This window comes from Choloepus didactylus, chromosome 13 (assembly GCF_015220235.1).
Source record: "Choloepus didactylus isolate mChoDid1 chromosome 13, mChoDid1.pri, whole genome shotgun sequence".
Lineage (NCBI taxonomy): Eukaryota > Metazoa > Chordata > Mammalia > Pilosa > Megalonychidae > Choloepus > Choloepus didactylus.
Genome location: NC_051319.1, coordinates 75,616,067 through 75,641,974, shown reverse-complemented (window position 1 = coordinate 75,641,974; position 25,908 = coordinate 75,616,067). Strand labels below are relative to the sequence as shown.

Genomic DNA, 25,908 nt, shown 5'->3' with positions numbered 1-25,908 from the left:
GGCTTAACAGTAATACTGAATGTACCTGAATTTTGTAAAAAAAAAAAAAAAAAAAAATATATATATATATATATATATATGTATCTTTTATGATATTGGTGACACTAAAAGTAGTTCTTAGTCTGAGACAAATATGCCTCTATTCTGACACATTATATGCAGCTAATACTATACTATGTAAGTAACAAAATTTTCTACTCCAGAATTGTTAACAGTAAATTTGGCTATAGGCATAAAAGGATTACATCCAGACATCTTGTATACCTGAAATGTTTAATATATAAGAAAGCATGTACATACTGAATTTTTAGGTGTGTTGAAAAGACACTTCTGTGATTTGAGATGAATAGCTATCTTAGTATTCTTTAAAATTAGGTCATTTGAGCCCTTGCACTTTATTTATTTATTTATTTATTTTTACATTTTATTTTGAAATAAATTCAAAGTTATAGGAACAGTTGCAAAAACAATACAAACCCCATACACAGAACTCCAGCATTCCCTGACCCCCCCCAGTACTCCAATCCACTAACTTTAACATGTTGTCACACCGCTATTTCTTTCCCTCCTTCCCTCCCTTCCTCCCTCCCTCCCTATCTATCATCCATCATCTATTGCTCTGTCTTCTGAACATATGAGAACTAGCTGCACACATCCTTGAACAAACACTATAATTCACATACAATTCCCGTGAACAAGAACATTCTTTTAGGCAATCCCATTAAGCGCAGCTGGGAAGTACAAGAGATTCAACAATGATAAAGAGCTTACATTCTATATTTCCTTTTCCTTATGTCTCAACTGTGTCCCTTTGAGCCTCCTGTCCTCCATCCTCAGATCCCATCCAGGGTCATCCTTGGCATTCAATTGTCATCTATTTAGACTGTCTTTTTTTTTTTTTTTCCCCTCAATTGTGGAAACATATATACAGCCTAAATCTTCCCATTCCACCCCCTCCCTAGCATTCCATTAGTGGGATTAATCACATTTAGAATGTTGTAATGCTGTCTCCTTCCCACCATCCATTACTAGAAATTTCCCTTCACCTCAAACAGCAAACCTACACTCATTTCTTAACTCCCCATTGCCCCTTCTCCCATTTCTCTTAACCCATACTCTACTTTTCATTTCTGTGGTCATATTCTCTGATAATTTCTTTGCGTTTACTGTGGGGCTTAAAGTTAACCACTTAAATACATAACAATCTTGGTTTTCTTTGATACCAACTTAATTTCAATAGGACACATAAACTATGTTCTTATACTCCTCCATTCCCCCACCTTTATATAGTTCTTGTCAAAAATTACATATTTTACGTTGAGTTCAAAACCGCTGATTTGTCATTAGAGTTTGTGTATTTTTTATCTTGTAGGAAGTAAATAGTGGAGTTACAATTCAAAAATTATTGACTTCTATTTGTATTCCATTGTGGTCAGAGATTGTGCTTTGAATATGTTCAATTGTTTTTTGTTTTTTGTTTTTTAATTTATTGAGGCTTGTTTTACGTCCCAGCATATGGTCCATTCTGGAGAAAGATCCGTGATCACTAGAGAAAAATGAGTGTCCTGGTGATTTGGGATGTAAGGTTCTATATATGTCTGTTAAAATTCTATATATCTCTTTCTCCTTTCTTTGTTTCTCTGTCGGTAGGACTCCCTTTAGTATCTGAAGTAGGGCAGGTCTTTTATTGGCAAAATCTTTCAGCATTTGTTTGTCTGTGAAAACTTTAAGCTCTCCCTCAAATTTGAAGGAGAGTTTTGCTGGATAAAGTATTCTTGGTTGGAAATTTTTCTCTCTCAGAGTTTTAAATATGTCATGCCACTGTCTTCTTGCCTCCATGGTGGCCACTGAGTAGTCACAACTTAGTCTTACGTTGTTTCCTTTGTATGTGGTGAATTGCTTTTCTCTTGCTGCTTTCAGAACTTGCTCCTTCTCTTCACTATTCGACAGTCTGATTGAATATGTCTTGGAGTGGGTTTATTTGGCTTTATTCTATTTGGAGTTCACTGGGAGTTTATGCTTTGTGTATTTATATTGTGTAGAAGATTGGGGAAGTTTTCCCCAACAATTTCTTTGAATACTCTTTCTAGACCTTTACCCTTCTCTTCCCCTTCTGGGACACCAATGAGTCTTAAATTTGGACGTTTTATTTTATCTATTGTATCCCTGAGATCCTTTTTGATTTTTTCAATTTTTTTCTCCATTCTTTCTTTTGTTCTTTCATTTTCTGTTCTGTGGACTTCTAGGACACTGAGTCGTCCTTCAACTTCCTCTAATCTTGTATTATGAGTATCCAGAGTCTTTTTAATGTGGCCAACAATTTCTTTTATTTCCATAAGATCTTCTAGTTTTTTATTTACTCTTGCAATTTCTTCTTTATGCTCTTCTAGGGTATTCTTTATGTCCCTTTTATCCTGCTCCATGGTCTTCTTCATGTCTTTTATATCCCGTGCCATGTTTTCATTCCTCGATTGTAATTGTTTGATTAATTGTGCCAAGTACGGTGTCTCATCTGATATTTTGATTTGGGTGTTTGGGATCGGGTTCTCCATATCGTCTGGTTTTATCATATGCATTAAGATTTTCTGTTGTTTTTGGCCTCTTGGCATTTGCTTTGCTTGATAGGGTTCTTTCAAGTTGTAAAAAAAAAAATAGCCAATCTAATTTTTCAGAAATACAACTTGGTGACATACACTTTCTCCAGCTAAGCAGCATATGGCATCTGCAAGTCACCTATACCCTTCAAGTCAGTTCTCCCCAACTCTGTGTCTGTGGTGTTTGGGGAAATGATTTTTGTGGGGTTCAGTTGGTGAACTCAGTTTGGGTTTGTTGTTGGAGCTGTCTGCCCTGAATGTGGGGCATGTGTCTGGGTCGTTAGGTAGGCAGGGCAGCTTTTGATATTCAAACCTCCCAGGTGTTCCCGGAGATTCAAGGCTGTTGCAAGAGTCTAAGCCTTCATTTCAGTTTTGCCCCAGATTTTCTCTGTTGCTGACCCACAAACCACCGGCATTAATATAGCGTCCCTGGGTTTTCCGAGCGGGCCCCCCTTCTCAGCTGTGATCTTCCAGGATCTCTGCTGAGGGAAGGCTGTGCTACATCACTAGTGCGCGTCGTCCCTCAAGGGAAGCCCCGGGCCACCGGGCCGTGCAGGGGCTCTCTCTGCCTAATGCAAAGATTAGTCTATAATTCTTGACTGGTGTAAGTTCTGAATGAAAGGCAGGTAGTAGAGCTGGGCCCCACTGCTTTCCTCTTAGAGAAGATAGACGCCTTAGGGGGAGGTCGTTAGCATTTCAATGGTCTCTCTCTGCCTATGCCACACCCCTCTCTGGGTCACAGAACTGGGAACTGAAAATGGCTGAGGCTTTCTCCACTGAGTCGAAAAAGGAACAGAGCTAGTCCAAGGCGACCCTCCGGCTCTCCAAGGTCAGTCGTCACCCAAAGCCTCTGTCTACTTGTTGGGGATTTGTACCTCATAGTGAGCAGTTCACACTCACTAATTAAAACCCCAGTTGGAGCTCAGCTGAGCTGTATTCGCTTGCTGGGAGAAAGCTTTTCTCTGGCACCTGATTTGGATCTGCAGTTCTTACTTACAGATTTTATACTGTGATCTCGGGCAATCCTCCCAATTCAGGTTAGTGTATGATGAGTGGACAGTAATATTTGTCCACCTGCAGTTATTCTGGATTATTTACTAGTTGTTTCTGGTTTTTTTTTTTTTTTTTTTATTTCAGTTGTTCCAGGGGGACTACTTAGCTTCCACTTCTCTCTATGCCGCCATCTTGGATCCTCCCCGAGCCTTTGCACTTTGAGTTTATTATCTCCCAAAATAAGGACATTGAGAATTATAGAGTATTTATAAAGATCTTAGGGAAGACTCCTGTATAAACACCATATTAATTTTAGTAGATATTATTAGCAACTATGTGTGTAGCATCTACCCACATAGATCCTTTTTAGAGAAACACTAAAGTAGCCAACCAGTCAAGTGTCCTTTTGTCACAGAGTTCATTTAAATACTTACATTACGAGCAGATTATCAGATGGAAATTAAAGATTCCTTTCATTGGGGCAATGGTGATAGAATTGTAGAAAAAGGAGGTAATGATGAGGGGTAGAGGTGATAGAAAGGTAGTAAAGGCACCCCAACATTTATCTAAAGTTGTTATTTTTAAAAACTTAATTTGTTCCTAAATTTTTTTAAATGTTAGTACCAATCAGAAATTAATTCATCTTAGTCCTCCCTATTCTCCATTCTTCTCCCTGATAACCAGTTTTCTAGCTTCTTTTTTTTCTTTTCTCTTTTTTTCTCATTGTTTTTGTTGTTGTTTACTCTTTCTTATGGTAATTTTCAAACATAGGGAAAAGGAAAGAGAATGCTATAATGAACCCCATGTATCTTTCACTCTCACCATTAGCTTCTGATACCCACATACACACTTACACTTTTTTTTCCTGCAATATTTTAAAGCAAATGCCAGATACAATGACATTTCACTTGCATCCTTTAGTATGCGTCTTTAAGTGTTAAGGGCTTTCCAAAAACATAAACACCATTCCTTTATCTCAGCTCCTCAAATTGATAATAACTCCTTTATGTCATGTAATACCTAGTCTATAATCACATTTTTTCATTGTCTCAAATAAGCCTCTTTTAAAGTTGGATTTGTTTCAAACATGATCCAAGCAAAGTCTATACGTTGCATTTCATTGATAAATCTTTTACATATTTTTTATTCTGTAATAGTCCTACCTCCCCCTCCTCCACTTTCATTTTTGGTAATGCCATTGATGTCAGGGAGAAACCAGGTTGTAGAATGTGTCATATTCTGGATTGGACTGATTACTTCCTTGCAGTATAATTTAACTTGTTCCTCTGTTCCCCTATATCCTGTCTACTGATACTATATCTTGAGACTTTGATAGATTCAAGTTCAGTATTTTAGATAAGAATATTTTGTAGGTGGTGCCCTGTATTTCCTCTTGCATCATATTAGAAGACATAATGGTTATCCCTTTTTCAGTGATACTAAGATTGAGGAGTAGATTCAGTTGGTGTCAACCTGATCATTTGGTATGATTCCCTACTGAACTTCAAAGGTTTTTAGCATCCATTGATGATCATTGCCTAGATTCATTATTTCATTAGGGAATAGATATTCATTAGAAGTTTTCTATTCTGACATTCCTTCTGCATTTATTAGCTAGAATTCTATAAAGAAGAGCCTTCCCTCCTTGACTATTCAGTTACTTCTTGCCTTGTTTGAATAGGTTGATATCTTTATCATGGGAATGATTCCTATTTCTCTGCATTTCTAAAAACCCTCTTAATGTCTGTGTCCTACATCCCAAAATGCATAGATAGTATAGTTAATAGTATAATTATTAAAATCTTCTTTTATAAATTGTAACAAATGTAACCACACTGAGGCAAGGTGTTAACAACCAGGTGGTATATTGGGAGAAAAAAATAATACACCCTAATGTAAACTATGTACTACCATTAAATTATTATATTCTTTCATCAGTTGTAACAAAGGTACCACACTAATAAAAAGTGTTAATAATGGGGGGCGGGGGTATGTGAGAATGCTGTATTTTCTACTTGATTGTTCTATAAACCTACAACTTCTCTAATTTAAAAAAAAATTTTTTTTTAATTGCATAGGGATCAATCTTAGGATATTGACATTTCCTTGTCTCTATATAAAGAATCTTTCTTTCCATCCCTTAAATATTTAAACTACTGTCTAAAAACATGGGATTTAATTTATTAATGGTATGTGGCAAATTATTACAGCAGAAAGATTGGATACATAAGTATCTCACCTCTTAGGGGCTTTTATGGGGAAACATGCACCCAAAAAACAACAACAAAAAAAACCTTCCCTTTTTGTACACAGTACATAGAGAATGTTTTGAATAATCAAATAATACATTTTGACAGTAAGATTCTGTTTTAATAAAGTTAACTGCATAATAGCAATTTATAATTTCCATCAGTGGAATTCTGCTTATTATGTGTAATACTTAATTCCTAACTATGCATTCTATGTAAAATGTGCCTGATTTAGGGGGACTGGAGAACTTAAGAGACTCTGGAATGGTTTCTCTAAAACATGGACAGTAATCATTTTAATGCGGGGTGGGGTGTTTTTTACTTTATATAAATGTTATTTTACAGGCTGGACTCAAGATTTTAAAACAGTACTTCAAAGATATGCATCATTTAATAAGTTTTTTTTTATTCTCTAGAATTCTTTGCTGAACTGGATAAAGTAATGGGCCCTCTCATCTTTAATGCAAGCATCATGACGGACTTAGTTCGTTACACCCGGCAGGGATTGCACTGGCTTCGCCAGGATTCCAAGTTGATATCTTGAACTGAACACATTCTCGTTGCCTCTGATTTTCTCCACAACACTGTGTCACATCATGAAGGAAAACTGCCATAACACACCACCTAGTCGACACTAAGAATGAGGAATGGTTTTCTCCTCCCTGGTTCATGTGTTGTTGTTTTTAAATAACCCAAAGCCATCATGTCTGTTGACCCTTTCAATATTCCCAATATGGAAAAATTATTTAAATATTTTTAAATCTGTAGCACATTGATAAGATGGTTTCACTGATCCATAATAAGATTGAATTTCCAATTGCAATTCATAACTAATCAATTGAAATTCTATTTATTTTAATTTTTTTAAGTTACCAGATTGGGGCTAGTATAAAAAACTTAGTTATTTCTACCTATAAACTTAATCTGTTGAATATTTAGCATAAATTTAATATAGATGTTTTTATTTATATACTTTTCAAGCTTTGTTACTTAATGTCGTTTTGTGGTAGCTCTTATAAAAGAGTAACAGTTGGTTCATCTAAAATATGGACATGTTCTTTACACACCTACTACCCAATATTATTTCAAATCTTAACTACAATTTTATTATTTCAGAATGTCTACTTAATATTAAGGATATTCTTTTACACATGAAAAATCACTTAAATATGAGAAGATGGACTTCTTCGTGAATGAGAGATGAAATGTGTCTGATTCAGTATGCATTATTTCAAGAACTGTGAATGTGTTAACACTATAGCAATCACAAGGTGACTTTAACTTGCATTTAATGCATTATAAAAGAGGGCAGGCAAACTTTCTAGGAGAAATACATCAGGCAAAGCATTCATAAAAGGACAATCTTGGACTTAACCAATTTTATTAAAACTATATGTTCTTTTTTGTTGCTAGTCATTTGACACTTACCTGAAACAGAATGCTTCAAATTGTTGTTGAAAAAAGGGTGATCCAGTTCCTGAGGGTTGCTGCCTATATCTCTTTAATTGATGATGTTTCGAGGTTAAAATCTTTCTTCAGAATTGTTATTTTAATTTTTCCCCATACTAGATTGTGATGCTCTCATGTGAGCATGCAGTGACTAATGAGCTAGAGCTATGGTGTGTGTGCTTTTGCTTTTCAACTTATAGTTCTAATGCCTGATGAAGAGATGATGAATTTCTCTTTTTAAACCTATCTTGTTATTTACTCCCTTATTATTATGAAGCACCCCTCCCGCCCCCCCACAAATGGTGGATGTTTCTGAGGGAAGCAGAAAATTTACACTAGAAAAGTACCTAACTTGGTTCAATGTGAGCTCTCTTGGAAAGGGGATGGGAGCAAGGTTCAAGTTTAAGAAGTCAGCTCTGTAAGAGTTGTATATCAAAGTACTTTCCCCTATAAGGTGCATATAGGAGTCAAAGGTGAGAAATGTACCCTTTATACTTTGTTTTTAGTGCCCCTATCATGTCTGGTGTGCCTTAAATCTTAACTTTAGATGAAGACTCTGTGGATTGTTTACAGATGAAGTTTTACACTAGGACCAGGTCGTCCACACATGATTGGTCTTCTGTAGTAATCATGTTAAATTCTGTTTCCTTTTATATCTTCCTTTAGGGTCACATGAAGATTCTTTCAGTAAAGCTAATGCTTTGGTACATGACTTAGTCTAACCTGTTAGGTAATGCTGCTTCAAAAAATAATTTGTCCTTATCCCCATTCCAAAAATGAATCCATCCAATCAAAAGAAAGGATTGCCTACTATTTATAGATGATTGCCAAGGCTCTAAGGGGGAAATGCGAAGCAAGGGATAGAAAATCCCCAAGTCCGATGGTGCAGTGAATCCTCTGTGTTTGTGTCTCTTTTACCCTTATTTCTGAAGCTAGTGAACTTTCGTTGTCCTTTGGCTTTGTATTTTTAGAGCTCTTTACGTTTTGTATCTCGAGTTGTATTTTACGTATCATTGAAGATTTTAAGATCTATGAATTGTGTTGAATTTAACCTTTTTCTCTTGGAGAAATTATCTCTGATACCTTTCTAATTTAATCTTACTGTGTGTTTTAGCAACAGTTTTCCTTAAGAGTCCGCTTTCTCATCAGTCATGATAGTTACTTAGTAAGAAACCTTCCACTGTTAATCAAGTAGATGTATGTCCTCTCCTTCTCTGATTTCTCTGACCCTGCTTCCTTAGTTGGCAGTGATGTCTTAGAAATGGAAAAAGTGTCCTCTGGGCTTTTAACTTTCAACAACAACAGTGAGTGGGGTGCCTCTGAGTCCAGTGTGTTCTAGACTCTGTGTGTCCTGAAAAGCAGCAGGAATGTTTCTGGGGTCCCATTGATATTTTGTTCAAGCAGAGTTTCCTGCATGTTTTATGGTGCTGCTCTAAGATATTCTCTCTTTAAAACTGTGTTACTTCTTGGAGAATGACTCTTTGAAGATTTTCATTGTGGAGAGTTTTCTCCACCAGGTGGTAATGGGCAGTGGATCAAAATTTTATTCTAAATAATTGAATTTTCAATGCTATAGTCTGTGGAAATACCACTCCCTCTCATCTGGGTCTGTCTTCATAAATGTTCTGACTGGGTGATCTGCTCCAGCACATATTTTATACTCCTGTACAGGTAACCATTCTTCCCTCCTCAATAGGTGTCTTCAATGTTTTCTAACTATTGAAAGCTGAATTTGACAAGTGGCTAAAAACTTTAGTCTGAAACTTGTACTTATTCTATAGTTAATTATAGAAATAGCAACTATTTAAAAAATTACTATGTTGATGGCTCTTTAAAACTACACTTGTATGCCAGGAAGCAGCAGCCTGCAGCATCGAACTCTTCACAGGCTACCAACACACAGATTGTGGTGGATGAAGTTGTCACATGGTGGTCTTGCCCAGCCTGGGCTGGGCTGCGCGGAGCCCTCCCATCCAGGTGATTCAAGCTTCCACAGCCCAGCCCAGCCCTGGTTCCAGCCCAGTTCTTGCCTCAGTGCTACCTTTCTCTGGGCAAGTAGCCAAGAAGTGACTTACAAGCAGTGAATACGGATATGTTCAGATACATTTACAGCTGTAGCTGCTGAAGAGTGGAGAAGGTTAACAAGCACTGATTTAACTCTCCAGTGTGTAAAAGCAATCTAGAGCAGTGTGTGCACGTGTGCCTCTCGGGAGCTCTTGCACTGATGGATCCATAGGCATCTGGGCTGCACTTTGAATGACACACTTGTGGCTTTATTAAATTTACTGTTGGTTTTTTAAATTGTCATTTGTATCTTTTCATTAAGGAAAGGTTTTTATCAGATTAGATCAGACAGCATCATTTTGTATTTAAAGACAGAAACTTGGGGAAATTAACTTTTAATGAATGAGCTTGCATTGTGAAGCAAGAGCCTAGAAAAGGCACCTGTTATAAATGAAAGTTCTGGCTCTGGAGGCCAGTGGAGTTGCAGAGCAGCCAAGTGGTCACTCCAATCAGTGATGCCTAATTAGATAGAGTACACAAGGGATGCTGTGTACTCTTCTAGGTGTGAGGGTATGCAACTTTGGATTTTAAAATTATGTACACATACACAGTTTATATATATGTATGTATGTATGTATGGAAACATGAAATTAGTTTGTCAAAAATGTGTGTGTTCAGTGTTTTAGCTTAGTGCAACTATTTCCACATTATTTATTAAATTGATCTAAGACACTTTCTTGTTGACACCTTGAATATTAATATTCAGGGGTGCAATGTGTATTCCTTTAGATTGTTGAAGTTTAATTACTATGATTTGTAGTAACTTTTAAAATATATTTGAGTCCTTCTGTAGTATAATAGGGCTCTCACAGGGTGGGAAAGATTTTAATTTTCCAGTTTTAATTGAACAAAATGGCCTCATTATGTGTTTTTAATTGTAGGGGTCCCAGGAGCATCTACTGGGGATGACCGACAGTTTTAGGCAGGTTGTGATGATATTTAAAAAAAAAAAAAAATGAAATAACTTGGAGAGCAAAGCATTTCAAATTCTTCTGGACTCCTATAACTCATATTTCCTAATTATGTGGAACACAGATTTCATTTCAACTTCATGTATTAGTGTGTTGGAGAGGCAGATTTTTTCCAATAATAAATAATGTTACACATCTAAGGTTGCTATTCGGTAAAATGAATAGGAGATATAACTAACACTAACTTTTGAATGAATTGGAATATGTGGTGAACAAAGGCCAAATTTCCCATGTTTGTGAGCGTATCTTTAATATATTCACTAATGGAGAAATTGAGTTCAAACCTCTCTGTATCCTAGAACCCAAGTGAGCAAGTGACCAGAAGTTGTTGATAGTTGTAGTTGGTAAAGTGGATGCTGGTCTACCAGGCTCCTATTCAACGAACCCCATGGTTCATTAAAAAGAACTTGCTGTTTCCAGGAAAGTGAATGGAAAATATCTAAATCTCTTCTTTTTCATGGAGTTTGATCACAGAATCTCAATAAATTAGGGTTAGGCATAAATCAAGATCTGTAGGTCTTTAAGCATCCTAAAATAGCAGCCTAAATAATCATCATGTGATGAAGTTGACTTTTAAGAGTGTCAGCATTGACCTCTCATTGCTCAGCTAAGCATAAATTGCCATTTTTAAAAAGAAATAAACAACAAAGCCCTCCAAATGAGAATGGAAAGCTCCCACCCAGAAATTTTAGTAATACTCAATTTTGAACTCTTACTGCTTCTGTGTGGGGTTTCTTTTCAGCTTTTAACCATTGGAATTTTCTACCTGCTGTGTTTTCTCTAGAAAATATCTATTTGGAAATGCTGCCTTTCAAATCAATGCCATGATTATCCATATTGTTGAGTTTGTTGTTGCTGTTCAAGAAGTGTCCCCATCTTACAACTTTATGCACACACCTAGCAAATCATTGACATGAGCATTCATCAGTACTTGGGTTTGGGGTGGGGGGTGGGTGGGAGAGGCTCACCAACAGAGCTGGCTCAATTGGTGGCAGTTCCTGAAAAGGCGACTCCTTTGAGAACCAGATATGGGGTTGGTAAGCACAGTTATGAAAATTTCTATCTAGCCTCCGTTTTGAAAGGTTTTAAGAAATTTTGTGTATGGAGGATAGAAATGCTTATATATTTATTGAAAGTCCTTTTATCTTATTTGAAATTAAAATTATTTGGTGAATAATGGTTTGATATTTGGGGAGGGTTTTGAAGGGGAGGTAATGCCACTGATAAAAGCCTTGTTGATTCTGCAGAAGGGTACTGTTAGTGACTGATAGGATGCCTTTGTTTTGTACATGATTCAAATCTTTGTTTTACATTTCTTTTATCCAAAATATTGAGGCATCTGACATTTTCAACCAAAATTTCAACTATATATACTGTGATTTTTATTTGTTGCAATACATTAAAATTTCAGAGGTACTTGGGGGCTCAAAATCTAGGATTTCTAAGTCAGTATGTGCATTTCACATAATAAAGCTGTTAATGGTGAGCAAAGTATTATATACTAACTAGATTTTTTCACATCTGTATAATATATGTATTTTGTGGTATTGAGATTATAGAAAGTTTAGAGTGTCAAACATGCGTTTAATGTGTATTTTTAAACAAATTTATGGCAATTAAAATATTTGGAGACAGGGGTATCACATTTCAATTTGTAAAGATCTTTTTAACTCTACTGTGTCATTAAGATGCTTTGTATAATGCCAAACCATAGCTGGAGAAACTAAGTTTAATAAATATCAAATAGATTTTCTGTATTAAAGTTTATATACAATGTGCTCTCTATACTTCTTCAACTCTTAACTTTGCCCTTTCGTTTCTGTTGTGTATTTTAGGGTCTAATGCTTTTAAAAGTCTGGTGCCACTATCCCAGGTCACATTTTCTAATTACAGAAATTCCAAACTTGCCACAAAAATGGAAATTCACTCTGCTCCAACAAAGATTTCAAACAAATCCTTTTTGATGTTCCTAGTGGAATTGGCTTTTATGGTTTTATTACATTAGATTTTTCTTCCAGTTCTGCCTTATGTTCAGATAGTCATATAGACATGGATGTATGATTAGGTGATGAGTGCCAAAATTGCCAATCGTTGATGCCACACTGAAGAGTTTCTTACATGAAGAGTGAAGGGCTAGGATCTAGGACCACAGCTTATGAAATTGCCAAGGCTGATTACTTAGCTATTGCTGAACTTTTGCCTTTAAACTGCCATTGTGTTCTGTATTTCTTGAAAAAAAAAAAATTAAGTCTTTTATACTTTCCAGATTGAAAGTTAACACATCATTATTAGACAATGCTGTTTTTTCTGTAATGTCTGGAAGTGAATCTTTCCTCCCCTGAAAAGCTTGAATTCCAGATGGCCAAGATTTCACATTTGAGACATTTAATAGTATACATATAAAAATAAACTCTAAGTTGAAAAGTTTAGTCATATACTAAGATTCTAAGAAAAAATGGAGACCAATAAAAGCATACATCTGTCTTTAAATATTAAAAATACAAGATTGCTTCACTTATGTATCTCCAGCCAAAATGCAGTTAATCAGGATTCCATAAAACACAGCAATGTTGTAGGTGAGGACAATCCTCTCTCTCTCTGGTTTGTACATCATTCCTGGGCCACCTTTAGGGAACAGCGTCTTTTTCTGGTGGGGGAGAAGTTTAAGACAAAGGTTTAACCAGTGCCCAAGGCCACCTCTCCTACATTTCCTTCCCCTCTGCTTTATCTGTTCAGTCTCAGGAAAGACCAAAGGACCTATGTCATGGTACATGTGTAAAGCTTTCCTTGGCTCTTAACTCCTGAGGGATTCTCCACAGGCTCCCAGTCTCATCCCAGGCATCCCTCAGTCCCAGCTTTATTTCCTTGGTTTGAATATTTCCTGACCTCTCCCCTGCTCGGCTTCCCAGGGCTCTCTGGCCAGCCCTGCTTCCAACTCTGAGGAGTACCTGCATAGCCTTGTGATACATTCCGAATCATCCAAGCAGGAGGCTCCAATGCACCTGAGGGAAACCCCTCTCCAGAATGGGGTCATTCTCCTCAGCCTTCTCTTTGCTGAGCTCAATTCCGGTATTGGTGAGCCATTTACCTGTAGGACAAATACAAATATGCCTCAGGGATGAAAGAGTTGGCACCCTGCTGCTCACCTTGGAAGAATTATCACCCCTAGGATGCTGCAGACTCAGAGCAAAGGAAGCATTCCTCAGGAGTGAGGTCTGGTGCCCTGTCTGGCTCTTAGTATCTCAGTTCTACTTAACAGTTTTACCACCACAAACATACATACACACACTCTCTCTTACCTGGCCCAACAGCAGCAGACAAGTCATAAGCACTGCAAAGAGTTTGAGGTGCCACATCTTGACAGAGGGAAAATATTGGACCCTGAAAAGCCAGGGTCAGTGCTCACTTCCCTTTATAGGCTAAGGTCCACCCCTTTTGTGGTTGCCAGATGAGATGGCAAAGTTTATGTTTGCAGTCAGGGTCCATTTGATAAGTTAATGTCGGTCAGAGGAAATGTGTTCCAGGCTGCATTTCAGCCTGGAACTGATTTACTGATCCCTCATCTGGACTTTGATTGTGTTGCTGGCCTGGACCCTTCTACCCATTTGCCAAGTGTCAGCACTGCCCCTTCCTTCCCTTGGGAAAGCCATGTGAAGCTATTGAGGGAAGCCAGACACCTGACCACATTTCAGTTCCAAAATAGCTCAGTGAGATCACTTTAATCAAAATAGAATTCTAATCATGTCTTCAGAAATAGTGTTGACCCCTTTCAGCCTTGTCCAGGAAAGGAAAACTGATGTGTACAGGGAATTGGGCAAGGCCCTTATCTCCCTTCTGTGATAGGATGCTTTAGCAAGCATGGTCTACAGTGCCCAGATCCTGTATTTGCACAGTTGGACTGTCACCGTCTGTTCCAGATTATCTCCTTTATGGAATGAACACTCAACTATGGAAAGTTAAATGTGTGGTCTGCCTGCCATCACTTCCAGGGCAATCAGGATGGATGTGAGAGCTCTTTGAACCATGGGTGAATTAAGTTGACGATTATAGTTGGACTTTTTATTAAAACACATGTGAATGAGAAGATGGCAGACACACACTCCTAAATCAGTAGGAAAGCTCATGCAGTGACAAATCATTTTGCAAGCCTTGAGTTATGGGCTAGGGCATTCTTGAGAGCTTCTTTTCAGCAGGCTCAGTGAGGCAGGACAAGGGCTGGGAAATCTCCAAAACCCAAAACACGCCCAACAGCTTAAGAAGAAATTGCTGCAGGTTTCTAGATCAAGAAAGAATATGTATCTCCAAATTATGAGTAGTTCGGGGTACTTGTTTAAAGATGGTCATTTTAATCTGAGGGAAAGGTGTGAATTCTGGATAAGGAGTTTCATAGGAATTAAGATCTTCCTAGGATCTGGAAAGATAAGCCAACAAGGCAATTGCAACAAGATTCTTTCTCCTGCCTGGTATCTCCCTAAAAACTTGTCTGATAGCTCTTCCTGGGGCCCTTCTTATCTTCTGAGGTTGGGTGTTTGGATAAGACCCTTCCTGTTCTCTAACCCCAAGGAAAAGAGCACAGCTGATGGCGACACAGGAGGGTCACCAACCCTGCTGCCAGGGGAATAGAGGTTGCATCTCCCCGAAGAAGAAGAGGGTGGTAGGGTGATCTTCAGAAGCTGATATTTGGTGGGGTGTGACATCAGATCTGTCTGTCCTGCTTCCAGTCCTCTCAGGACCATGCAGTTGGGCTTGGAAGGGCATTCTGCTGCTTGCACTTGGTGAACGTTGAGAAGCAGATCTGTGCCCAACCCACCTAGGCTGTAATGCAAGTTCGAGACCAGCTAGCTGCTCCCTTCCTTTACCCCTGAGCTTGGATGGCGGATGGCACCAGGTGGGGGCTTAACTAGGAACTGGAGGAAGGGTAGGCTACGTGGTGACCTAGTGAACCTTTGGTAAGAAAACAAATCTGATTAGATAAGCAAAAGGCTGAGCAACGTGATGTCGTAGAGACAGTTGGGTTTATGGACCCAGTGCCAGCTTCCCCTAAACCAACCTGGAGTGATGTGCCAAATGGGCTTTGGAAACTGCTCATCCCAAAGATGAGTACTTTCTCCTAATCCTCCATTTCTTCATTCCTATACTCCCAAGTAAAACCAAACGAGCTTTTTGTGTTACTTGGTAAAACCCATACCACAGTCAAGGGAAGAGCCTGTATGCCCCCAGGCCCACTGTGTGGAAAAATGGACCATTTATGGTCATAAGTGCAACACTGCAGAAGCCTTTGTGCTCAAGCCCCTATCCTGTGTTCCATTCCTCACCCCATCAGAAAATACCCATTTATTACTGCCTGTGGAAATAACCACTGTTAGGAAAGTGTTTCAACAAATACTACACTAACTCTGTAGTTTTTATTTAAATTAAATATGGAGCAAAAATCAAACCTCTAAAAGCAAAGCAGCATTCAAGCTATATTCAACTTAAGTGGCAGCAGTTATCTACAGGTATCCCACACCCTTGTGAGTACCTGTAAAAGCCTCGTCCTGAAATTAAAAAAAAAATAAAAATAAAAAATTCATGGGCTCTCTTCAATCAAGTAATTTGACTGAATGAATAAACACATAATTTCATGTTCTTTCCTCCAGCAGAAGGGACCTGCGGTCTTTCAACGATTTTAGTCATAAGGAAAGAATGCTTGGCTGAGAGGCAGGAGCCTTAGGGTCTAGGCAGTGACTGACCACAGGCCAACCCCTCCCCTTCTGTGGGTTTTATAAGATCCTGTCAGGGAAATGGGAGTAGATCTTTGAGGCCTCTCAGGTACCACCATTAGTGGGTTCGAATGATTCATTTACAAGAAGAAAATGAGACTGAAGTAGGTTTGATGGCTGAGAGCTCGGTAGCTCTGGGCACAACTCCTAGGGATTTTCTGCTTCTGAGGTAAGTACCTAGGATGAAATGGGATGAAGAGGATGGAGATGCATGAGTGGTTGTTTAAAATACATTCCAGGTGGAGGAGGCATTAGGACTTGGCAGTAACTGTATACTTTTTTGTTGTCTGAGCAGACATGCCTAATAAAAGATGACTCTGAAATGGAAAAATGTTTCCAGGTAAAATTTCAACAAAGGGCCAAAGTGTATCTGTTTTGTTGCTGGCTGGAACTAGCAAGAATCCCAGGCCTGGATTAGGCCTGCATTTTGGGAATTATGTTGGCAGACTGAAGAGAGCTCCCTTCACCCGATTCTGCAGCCCATAGATAAAAGTGCCCCACAACAGTGTGGGGGCAGGAGGACTGCAGGGGCATAGGAGTACGTGGAGCAAGTGGTTGCACCGCAGCAAGTGAAGGAGCCAGTCAGCAATGGAGGCTCCATGGATGGTTTATAGGCCTTGAGGCCCCCAGCAGCTGTACCTCCTTCCTTAAAACCAAATTCTCCTTTTCTCTGTGGATTTCCACAGATAGAATGGACCCTAAAATAATCCCCGATTCCATAGTGTATAGGCACTAAGCTGACAGTTCATCACATTCCATGTACCCCCTGCCTCACAGGTGAGATCCAGATTCCCAGGCTCAAGAGAGGGAAGCCCCTGTATGAGAGACAGATCTAAAGCAGCCTCTAACAATTTTAGCCATAAGCAGAAACTAAGCCAGATCAAAGGGTTTTCTCAGTACAGCACTCCTGGGATAAAAAGGATTTAGATCAACAGGTGTATTGCCTGGTCTGAGAAGGGGTAAGTTTGATTTTTATGAGCTGCTATCTCCAAAGGAGTCAAAGGATAAAATCAGGTCAGGAAGATGGGAGAGGATGGTCATCTCCCTTAAGAAGTTTGGGGATAAAATCAGAGAAAGAAGAGACAATGAGAAGAGACTGAAGGCCTACTAGGGCAGTGGTCCTCCCTGGGCCTGTGAACCTATTGAAACTATGCAAAGTTAAAGATGGGTGCATTTATACCATCTTCAGCTCCAGTTTTCATTGGATCCTCAGAGGAGTCCATAACCCAAATATGTTACTCATCAGACAGCAAACCCTGGGGAAAAACCTGGACCATGTTTGGTGAGGCAAGTTTTCATCAGAGAGCTTTTTTCTATTCAGCCTGCACCACCTTACCAGAAACTCTGGTGTCTCATTTCACCATCACAGCAACCCTATGACTTTGTATTACTACATCTAACTTGTGGACGAGAAACCTAAGGCAAAAGAATAGAGGTTATTTGCCTGTATCAGACTAAGGAAACAAGTTTAAAGGTATGAACCCAAGTCTCTCAAACTCAGCCTTTCCCTCTTATTCTGCCTCACAATCAATGCAAATTATCTTATAGATTTTGTTTTGTTTATAGATTTAATTTTGGTCCTTAAAAGGCAACAGCAATCTTTAAAATAAGAAGATACTGCCTGAGACAAAAGCTGAGCCAGACTGTGAAAGGTGCTGCCCTGGACCAGCAGGAAGTATCTTTAGGAGAGGAAATTTCTAGAAACAGAGCAGGGAACCAAAGGCATAAAACAAACTCTGCCAACCAAACCTGCCCTACCATCTCCTGGTGGAAGAAAAAGGGAACCTTCTTAACTAAAAAGATAACTCGAAGTCTCTAAAGCAAAGGTTCGCAAACTTTTTCTACAAAGGAAAGGGAAAGAGTAAATATTTTAGGCCTTATGGGCCACATATGGTTAGAAAAGCATTCTAAAATAGTCCTACAAAAACAGCAGTAGTCTGCCATCCCCTCTTCTAGAGGCCAAGGGATCATCTCATCTCCTTTCACAGCTGATTCCCCCTGGGGCTAAGGCAGGCCTGCCTTAAAAGGAAAGGCCATCAAGAGCATGAACTCTGGTGCCAGACTCCACCACTCACTAGCAATATAATCTTGAGCAAGTTTCTTAACCTCTCTGTGCCTGTCTTCTCACCTGCCAAATAAGTATAATAATATACGTACTTCAAAGAGTGTTGTGAAGCTTAAGAATGAATTTGTATAAAAGGCTTAGAACAGTGCCTGACAGCATAATTACATGATTTTATCGTTATTGGGGCAGAGGGTCAGGAAGCAAAACTCCCCACAGCTCATGCCACCTACAACTGGTCAGCTGCAGAAGGCAGGCAGGCACTTTCTTGAAGATTCTAGAACAAGGGGTGGGAACCACTCCTTTGCCAAACCCTCAGACAAGCCAAAATTATTCAGGCCTCTTGCCTTCCAGTTAAGGAATATGAGCAGTCATACAAAAGAATCTACTCATAAAATGCAACATCACAATAATGCAGCCCATAATAAGTTTATTGTGTCTTCAAGACACCACAATGCATACTCTTCTCCCAAGAAAGGGTCTTTCACAGATAGGGACATCATCCAGGTGAGTTGCTCATTTGTCATTTTCATAGTCAGCAGGATTCTTCCTCTTGGATCTCTCGAACTCCTGGTTCCCCCATGTGTAGATAAGATAAAATGCTACAAACGCTTTAAAAATCAAAAGGGAGAGTAAAGCAGTGAGCGCATATCAAACACAGGCGTCCCAGTCCTCTTCTTCACAGCAAATCATGCCCACCTGACTCTAGTTTTTGAAAAACCACTTTTAAGCCAGATGATCAAGAAAGGTAGTATTACAAACCCAGTTTTCAGGTGGCAAAAAAGAAAGGGGTGTGTCCAGGGAAATCTGAGACCAATTTGCCACTTTTTCCTCTCTCCCCTGCTGCAAATTTAAGATAAAACATTTTTTGAAATAAAATTCACATAACATAAAAAGCGCTATTGTAACCAGTTTAAAGTGTACAATTCACTGCTTTTCTAGTATATTCACAATGTTATTCAACTATCTGCTGCACATTTAACGCAAAACATTTCATCCCTGTCTAGGAAAGAAGTGGATGAAGATGACCTCAGAGAGAGGCGCTGAAGTCACACAACCTTGAGCCATTCACTTAAGTTTTCTGTGACTCAGCTTCTCATCTGTAAGACGGGGAGGATGATATGACTAGCTCTAAGGGCCGTCAGGAATATTCACTCAACGAGAAAACACGTGTACGGCATGTGACGTAGTGCCCACCCCGCGAAGAGGTGAGCTGCAGTTGTTACTACGACTGTGGATGGGACACCCGCCTCTCTCCCCGCACCCGGCCCGGGGCACTCACGCGGCATAACCCGAAGGATGGACGCCCGAGTGCGGCGCAGCACGTTCGGGATGCCCTTGCTGAAGTAGTGCGGAAAGGCGCGCTGCTCGAACGGCGACAAGCTGTAGGTGATCACATGCCGCATCCGCATCAGGTTCCCAAATTCGCGGCCCATCGTCGCGGTGACACCTGCAAGATGAGGGGCGGACAGGCGCTTAGCTCAGTGCCGGGACGCATCGCAGCCAGCGCCGGGTCCCCTGTTCGAAATGCCCTGCCTGGCGCTGGCTCGCTCATCCCTCCCACACCCGCGATCGCGGGCCGCCCAAGAGCTGGGCGCTCCCAGCACCCCAGAGGCCACCAAAGCCGCACGGGCCCACCCCACTCCCTCACCGGGGTCACTTCGCCCTCCACAGTTGCGGGATCTACCGGCCTCCGTCCGTCACTTCCGGCAGAATCGGAAACTCCTATTGGTGGCCATGAAGTCACTTCCGGAAAATACCATTTCCACCCCCCCCACTCCCCCACTCCCCCGCTATTCGAGGGAAGGGGCCGTTGTTCCCCGTGAGGTCGCGTGTCCGTAAGACGTGGGCGGGGGCTATCGGAAAGGTGGAGACCCCTCGAGGCGCTCACTTTTCTCGCTCCAGCCCTTGGCCTTTTTGTGGCGCCTCGGGCAGGAAGTGGCTGGGTGCCGACAAGGACAAATAGGTGAAGAGAAACGACCTCGAGGGCCGTGCCGCCCGGAAGCTTAGGGCCTGTGAATCCTCACAGTAGTGACGAGCGCACCTGAGGGGGTGTCACCACACGGCAGCGGGATGGGAAGTTTTATGTGGTCCAGCAGCTAAAAGGGGGCTCGGTTATTTTCAGACAGTCAGTTTCTCCAGTACCAAAACCAGTGACACAGTTCCAGGGCTTCTCTTAAAATTAATTGGCAGACTTTCCCAAGACATAATAAAAACGTTTCCCCAAATTCAGCAGCAGGGGCCATCAGATAATCAAGTAATTGATAAATGGCTGTTAGTGGTGGTAGGCGGGAAGGAAGGGGCTAACACGACAGCATCCAGCTTTTCCCCCAGCTTCTTTGACCCCGTGGTTTTATGTCAGGATAACCGCAATTCTCCATTGAGAAGCTGGGAAGGTTGTGTGTGAGGTATTCCTGTGTTTTCCAAGTAAGGATGCTGTTGTCCTAATCAGATGACTTGTACTTGATGCAGTATCTGTAAATGTTTTGTTGATGGAATTACTGGCCATATAATCAGTAGTTTGGATGTGCTTGATCACTGTGCTTTCCAGCCACAGACCTTCTTGAGGAGAGGTACCGCAGGCAGTAAATAAATTTTGCAAGCATGCCTCAGTTTTTTCAGTCTAGGAACTGCACATACTGGTTCTGTATCTAGTACTATGAATGTAGGTTGTCTTTCAGCAAATAGTCTCCTTTGGGTGGCACTGGATAGCTCATTTGGTTTTTTTATGGTGCATCTTTGCCTCATTTTTCTGAAACAATCTCTAGGCTGGTCTAAGTCCCAAAGCAAGAGCATAAACTCTTATGACAGTTAAAGACAAAAATATTGTACTAACCACCATTTAGATGATTAATAAAAATAAAGCATTTGTTTATTTTATAGCACATGCAAACATCACTAAACCTTTCAAGAAAAACAAACTCTGATATGCAGGCCAGTCAGAGTAAGGACATCAAGATATATTTAAAAATAAGTCAAGGTTGAAGATGATGTCCTCTTTTAAGCATATTGCAATACAATTGCAATATTTAAAATGCATATTCTATGCCAAGTCATCTGGGAGGACTGGACAACACCATGGTTTTCTGCTGTCTGGAATTTCTATGCCAATTGTGACTTTCATCTTCCAAATCAACATTCAGTAAATAATTACTTTTAAAGTATTTATTCTGAGCACCTGGGATTGGGAGAGGTGACGAGGATGGAGACAGGATGAGTAAACTCAATACATAAATCACATACCAACAGATCTATGTGTCATCATGAAAAATTAGTTAGCTTTTCCACATGCTTTGGAAGTTTCAGCAAGCGCTAAGGAAATTTTAAGAATCCCAATTTCTCTCAAAAAAAGGGGAGGCTTTAAGATTATTCCTCAATTTCTTTTAGCCTTCAGCTACATAGTAGCCTGTTGGTATAACCAAAACTTAAGTTTTTTGGAAATGCCAGGAAAAAGGGAGAGGAAAGCTAAATAACCCAATAAATCTGTATCTAAAAAGGACAAATTGTATAACCAGGATGCTATCAGCTGTTTGATATAGAACCAATAAAATTATCTTCAGCTGGGCATCCCCGAGAACTGATTAAAGAAGTGACCCTAGTCTATCCATGCACCTAAAAGTTATTTAAGAAACTAAGCTAGGCTCTTCTGGGCCTTTAGGAAGAAGAGTGGTATGGAGGAATGACTGTGTTCCTTGCTAGTTCTTCCAAGCCATGGCACTTTCCAGCAAATTCCTCCTTTGGTTTTGCTGCTTTCCCTGGCTGTGTTTTTGTATTGGCCTTGCTTCTCAGGTTTTTAGAGGAGAAGCTCAGATTGCAGCCGATGCCGAGTTGGAAACTGAAGCTAAGCCTTGGTCCTCGCTGCAGCCTCTAGAAAGGAAAGACAGATCTGGCCTCTTTCCCCCTCTCTTCAAGGTTCTGACCGATGAGCAAGAAGGGATCCCTAGGCTGCAGCCAGACTCCAGAGCTTTACACTACATGAAGAGACTGTATAAGGCATATGCTACCAAGGAAGGGATCCCTAAATCCAACAGAAGACACCTCTACAACACTGTTCGGCTTTTCACCTCCTGTGCTCAGCACAAGCAGGCTTCTGGTGACGAAGTGACAGGTGTGTAGGAGCAAAATGCTTAACTGGGTGGAGGGAAGGTGATAGAAGCTTCTGATTTTCTCTTACAGAAGGGAGCTGGGCCATGCTCCTTGAATTGCATTTTATTTTGCATAGTACTCATCCAAATTCAGACAAATGTGATACTTGATCTTATTGTTTGTTCTTAATGCCCTCATGGGTCAAGGTGGGCTAATGTGATAGAATTTTAGAGCTAGAAGAGACATAATGACACTAAAGGCTGAGGAAAGTGCTACTGGAGCACAAAATCAAGACTGGGAATCAGGTATTTTGACTTGTAATTGCTTATTCTTTCTACTCTACGAAGTTACTGGCCTGAAAATTTACCTGAAATATTGCTTATAGCTATTGATATGCTCTATTAAAAATGATATTTTTCCCTTGCTTATTGCTTTCTGTGAAAGGATAGCTTAAATCCTATGTTAATGTGGAATGGTAGGTCCTTACAAGAAGAGAAGTATTGGTCAACAATTTAACTCAGCTGGTAGGTGGGAGAGTTGCAGTGCTTTAAAAAAAAAAAAAAAAATTCTATCTTCATTAGCTTATGACTTAAAGAAAACTGTTCTACCCTAACGGGTCAACTCTGGCGGTTTAAAACCCTTCCAGCCTTCTTGATGTCCTGTTTTATTATAGTGATTTTAGAGCTGCCGTTTTCAACCTCAGGTGTTCTAAATTAACTCAGACAATTAAGTTTTCTTTAACTTCCCCCTCTAGGGCTTAGAATGTCTTCTTAACAACCCTGTTAGGAGCCTGATACTTTTCCCTATAGAGAATCTCCGAGAGGAAAATACTATTCTGTTTATTAGCTTTCTTTATTTGGGGGGATGGGGGGGTGGCGAATTATCAAGACTCTAAAATTCAGGATTTAATGATTCCCTGTTTCTTTAACTCACCACCAAAGCTGTTCTGATGACTTCCTGGTGATAAAATATATACTTGTAGCTGCTGGTACTGATTACCGTTGTTTTCTGTATAGAAAACACATGCAGCTTTTTTTTTTTTTTTTAAGCTTGAGTAATTGGGGGAAAAGCCAGGAGAAAGCATAAGAAGTACTGATTCCTTGGCTTGACTTCCTATGATGTTTGGTTTGTATTCAAGCACTACTGGTGATTGTTTTTCTTCTCAGGAATCCTTCCGTCCCAGGATCTGCTGTTTAACCTGGATGGTGTTACTGCTCTTGAACACTTACTCAAGTCAGTCTTGCTATACCCTTTCAACGACTCCATTTCTTTCCCCCCTGCTGTTAAATGTATGTGCAACCTTGTGATAAAGAACCCAAAGCCTTCCAGCAAGACTCTCCCTGAAGTGCCACACTCGTTTACCTTTAACTCACAGTTTGAACTTAGAAAGACACACAAATGGATTGAGCTTGATGTGACTACTGTCATTCAGCCTCTAGTGGCTTCCAACAAGAGAAGTATTCACGTTTCTGTAAATTTTACCTGTGTGAACGACCAGCTGCAGGAGAGTCTGTTTAACATGTCTCTTCTGGCATCTCCCTCACTGCTCCTGTACCTGAACGACACAAGCACTCAGGCTTATCACTATAAAAGGGGGCCTTTGCGAGGTCCTGACCAGAAGGCAGGGCTGTCTGTCCATCCCAAGGGACAAGAGGCAGCACAGGGTGGGAGGTCTCCCAGGCACCGGAGAGGTCAGGAAACTGTCAGCTCTGAAGTGAAGAAGCCCCTGGTTTCACCTTCCTTCAATCTGAGTGAATACTTCAAACAGTTTCTCTTTCCCCAAAACGAGTGTGAGCTCCATGACTTTAGACTGAGCTTCAGTCAGCTGAAGTGGGACAACTGGATTGTGGCCCCACACAGATACAACCCTCGGTACTGTAAAGGGGACTGTCCAAGGGCAGTTGGGCACCGGTATGGCTCTCCTGTTCACACCATGGTGCAGAACATCATCTATGAGAAGCTCGACTCCTCAGTGCCAAGGCCATCGTGTGTACCTGCCAAATATAGCCCCTTGAGTGTTTTGACCATTGAGCCCGATGGCTCGATTGTTTATAAAGAATATGAGGACATGATCGCCACTAAGTGTACCTGTCGTTAACACATGGTCCTCTAAACTAAAACCTTGAGTCTCTTTGGGCTATATAAATGCTGTGTGCCTATCTGTGCCTTCAGGAGGAGGAGATGTCATGTGTCAAATCTCTAAATATAATGCAGTGTAATGTGTAAGGAGGAGCCTATCAGTAGACTAGCATGTTCTTTGGCAACTTTCAGTGTGTGAAGGATAGTATCATTTGTTGCTACTGAGCCTTTTTTATTTCCAAATTTAACTGAAACATGATTATTTTGGAGAGCTTTAAAAGTTTTTTTTTCCCCTTCAGTTTTCTTTTCATAGGAGTCTTGTTTTTGATGTAAGGGGGAAATATTAATTAGCATAAATCTTGGTTGGAATTGCAGCTATAAATAGACAATTCCAAGTGCTGTAATCTTATTTAATGGAAGAATAAATTCCTGTTAGTGGCATAAGTTTTGTGTATGTGTTTTATTATTAAAGATTTCTTTATTTTCATTTTTAAATGACCATTTGGAAGAGAGGAAGTATGCCTAAAAGCTGGTCTGTGCTCAACTTTTGATCTTTCTTCAGAATAAAAGGTCAGCTAACTTCTCTACCTAAATCCTGATGAAATGAGATTCACTAAAACTAGAGAGTATGGAACATAACCATTGCTGTTGTCTTAGTGTGGTGGCTAAACAATATACTAATTCTGTATGCTAGCTGGTTTATGTAAATCAATTGAGTCACATAAAAGAAGAACATCCTTGTCCCCTTTAAAGGAGATTGCCTTGCAGATATTTCCAGGAAAACTTGGCCAAGATTTTTAAAATGTATTTTCTTTATATATTTGAAACACCTGACCCTATGGAAAGACGCCAAGAAGTGACCGCCCACCCCACCCCCACCCCCCACCCCCCCGCCGCTCCTCCCCTTCCCCTCAGCTCCCTCCACTCTACAGACCTTTTCGCCTTTGCCCCACTCAACATGAACTGAAGTGCCAATTGTCAGAAGCTGGGGTGAGGGAAGGGGCCCAGGAAACGTCTGTTCAGCACCCCCTGACTGCAACCTCTGCTTATACCTTCACACCCATCCCAGCCTCCCAGGTGGATTGAGGGCTGCTGTGGTAAACTGAGCTGACAGTGATTAGGGCCTTCTATCCAGCTAGCCTTGTTTGGATCTGAGAGTTTTTACAGGGGTTTTCTATAGACTTCTTGCCTTGAGAGAGTTGTTGGGGGAGGGACACAGAGTTAGGGCTGATGCAACTCAGGTGGTTCAATGTTTCTTAAACCCTAATCCATAAACCAAAAGTAACTCCTAGATGCAAGAAGTGTCTTTCATTCTTGTTAAATGATCCTTTCCTGGTGTTATCCTTTGCACACATCAGCCTGCATGTATTGACATAAATGTCTTACCTGCACGATTTTTTCCTCTCAAAAACGTTTTTCACAAGTAGAACTGAAACGAAGTTTTAGATGACCCAATTCCAAATAACTTTGGCATCTTGCTGGGTAACGTAAAAGAATCATGCCTTTTTTAAAAAATGAGGCTGAAAGTCTGAGAAAGATGGTGTTAAAGATTTTGTATCATCTTTTTGTATCATTCTTAAAAGTGAAAAATATTTGGAA

The 25,908-nt window shown here is 40.2% G+C and overlaps 4 protein-coding genes across 8 annotated transcripts in view; 2 read left to right on the top strand and 2 right to left on the bottom strand.

Annotated features, from left to right (window-relative positions):
* Positions 1-12,087, top strand: part of AFF4 (AF4/FMR2 family member 4) — a 141,927-nt gene extending 129,840 nt beyond the window's left edge. For all 4 annotated transcript variants that reach the window (XM_037802198.1, XM_037802202.1, XM_037802199.1 and 1 more), the window contains one exon: positions 6,253-12,087. In XM_037802198.1, coding sequence (XP_037658126.1) covers positions 6,253-6,380 — 128 coding nt within the window. In that variant the 3' untranslated portion in view covers positions 6,381-12,087. The remainder of the gene's footprint in view (positions 1-6,252) is intronic.
* A 601-nt stretch (positions 12,088-12,688) lies between these two features.
* LEAP2 (liver enriched antimicrobial peptide 2) lies at positions 12,689-13,764 on the bottom strand. The gene is made up of 3 exons (XM_037802203.1): positions 13,620-13,764; positions 13,269-13,408; positions 12,689-12,967 (listed from the first exon to the last, which is right to left on the bottom strand). Exons 1-3 carry the CDS (start codon positions 13,674-13,676, stop codon positions 12,931-12,933), a joined length of 234 nt encoding a protein of 77 aa, XP_037658131.1. The 5' UTR covers positions 13,677-13,764; the 3' UTR covers positions 12,689-12,930.
* A 4,793-nt stretch (positions 13,765-18,557) lies between these two features.
* On the bottom strand, positions 18,558-19,911 carry LOC119508135 (cytochrome b-c1 complex subunit 8). Its single transcript, XM_037801638.1, has 3 exons — positions 19,796-19,911; positions 19,427-19,594; positions 18,558-18,755 (listed from the first exon to the last, which is right to left on the bottom strand). The coding sequence occupies exons 2-3, from the start codon at positions 19,578-19,580 to the stop codon at positions 18,661-18,663; spliced, it is 249 nt and encodes an 82-aa protein (XP_037657566.1). The 5' UTR covers positions 19,581-19,594; positions 19,796-19,911; the 3' UTR covers positions 18,558-18,660.
* Positions 19,912-19,949: 38 nt separating this feature from the next.
* On the top strand, positions 19,950-24,740 carry GDF9 (growth differentiation factor 9). 2 transcript variants are annotated; one of them, XM_037801525.1, is made up of 3 exons: positions 19,950-20,110; positions 22,057-22,252; positions 23,397-24,740. In XM_037801525.1, exons 2-3 carry the CDS (start codon positions 22,120-22,122, stop codon positions 24,326-24,328), a joined length of 1,065 nt encoding a protein of 354 aa, XP_037657453.1. In that variant the 5' UTR covers positions 19,950-20,110; positions 22,057-22,119; the 3' UTR covers positions 24,329-24,740. The 2 variants fall into 2 exon arrangements, with proteins under 2 accessions (XP_037657453.1, XP_037657452.1); XM_037801524.1 differs by lacking the exon at positions 19,950-20,110 and having other exon boundaries at positions 21,198-22,252.
* Positions 24,741-25,908: the final 1,168 nt, after the last annotated feature.

Coding starts and splice junctions, on each gene's coding strand:
- LEAP2 (XM_037802203.1), bottom strand. CDS start 13,676: ATGTGGCACCTCAAACTCTTTGCAGTGCTTATGACTTGTCTGCTGCTG. Junction 13,409..13,619: donor GTCTGCTGCTGTTGGGCCAG/GTAAGAGAGAGT, acceptor TTTGTCCTACAG/GTAAATGGCTCACCAATACC. Junction 12,968..13,268: donor TGTATCACAAGGCTATGCAG/GTACTCCTCAGA, acceptor CTCCCCCACCAG/AAAAAGACGCTGTTCCCTAA.
- LOC119508135 (XM_037801638.1), bottom strand. CDS start 19,580: ATGGGCCGCGAATTTGGGAACCTGATGCGGATGCGGCATGTGATCACC. Junction 18,756..19,426: donor CATCCTTCGGGTTATGCCGC/GTGAGTGCCCCG, acceptor TGATTTTTAAAG/CGTTTGTAGCATTTTATCTT.
- GDF9 (XM_037801524.1), top strand. CDS start 21,856: ATGGCACTTTCCAGCAAATTCCTCCTTTGGTTTTGCTGCTTTCCCTGG. Junction 22,253..23,396: donor TTCTGGTGACGAAGTGACAG/GTGTGTAGGAGC, acceptor TTTTCTTCTCAG/GAATCCTTCCGTCCCAGGAT.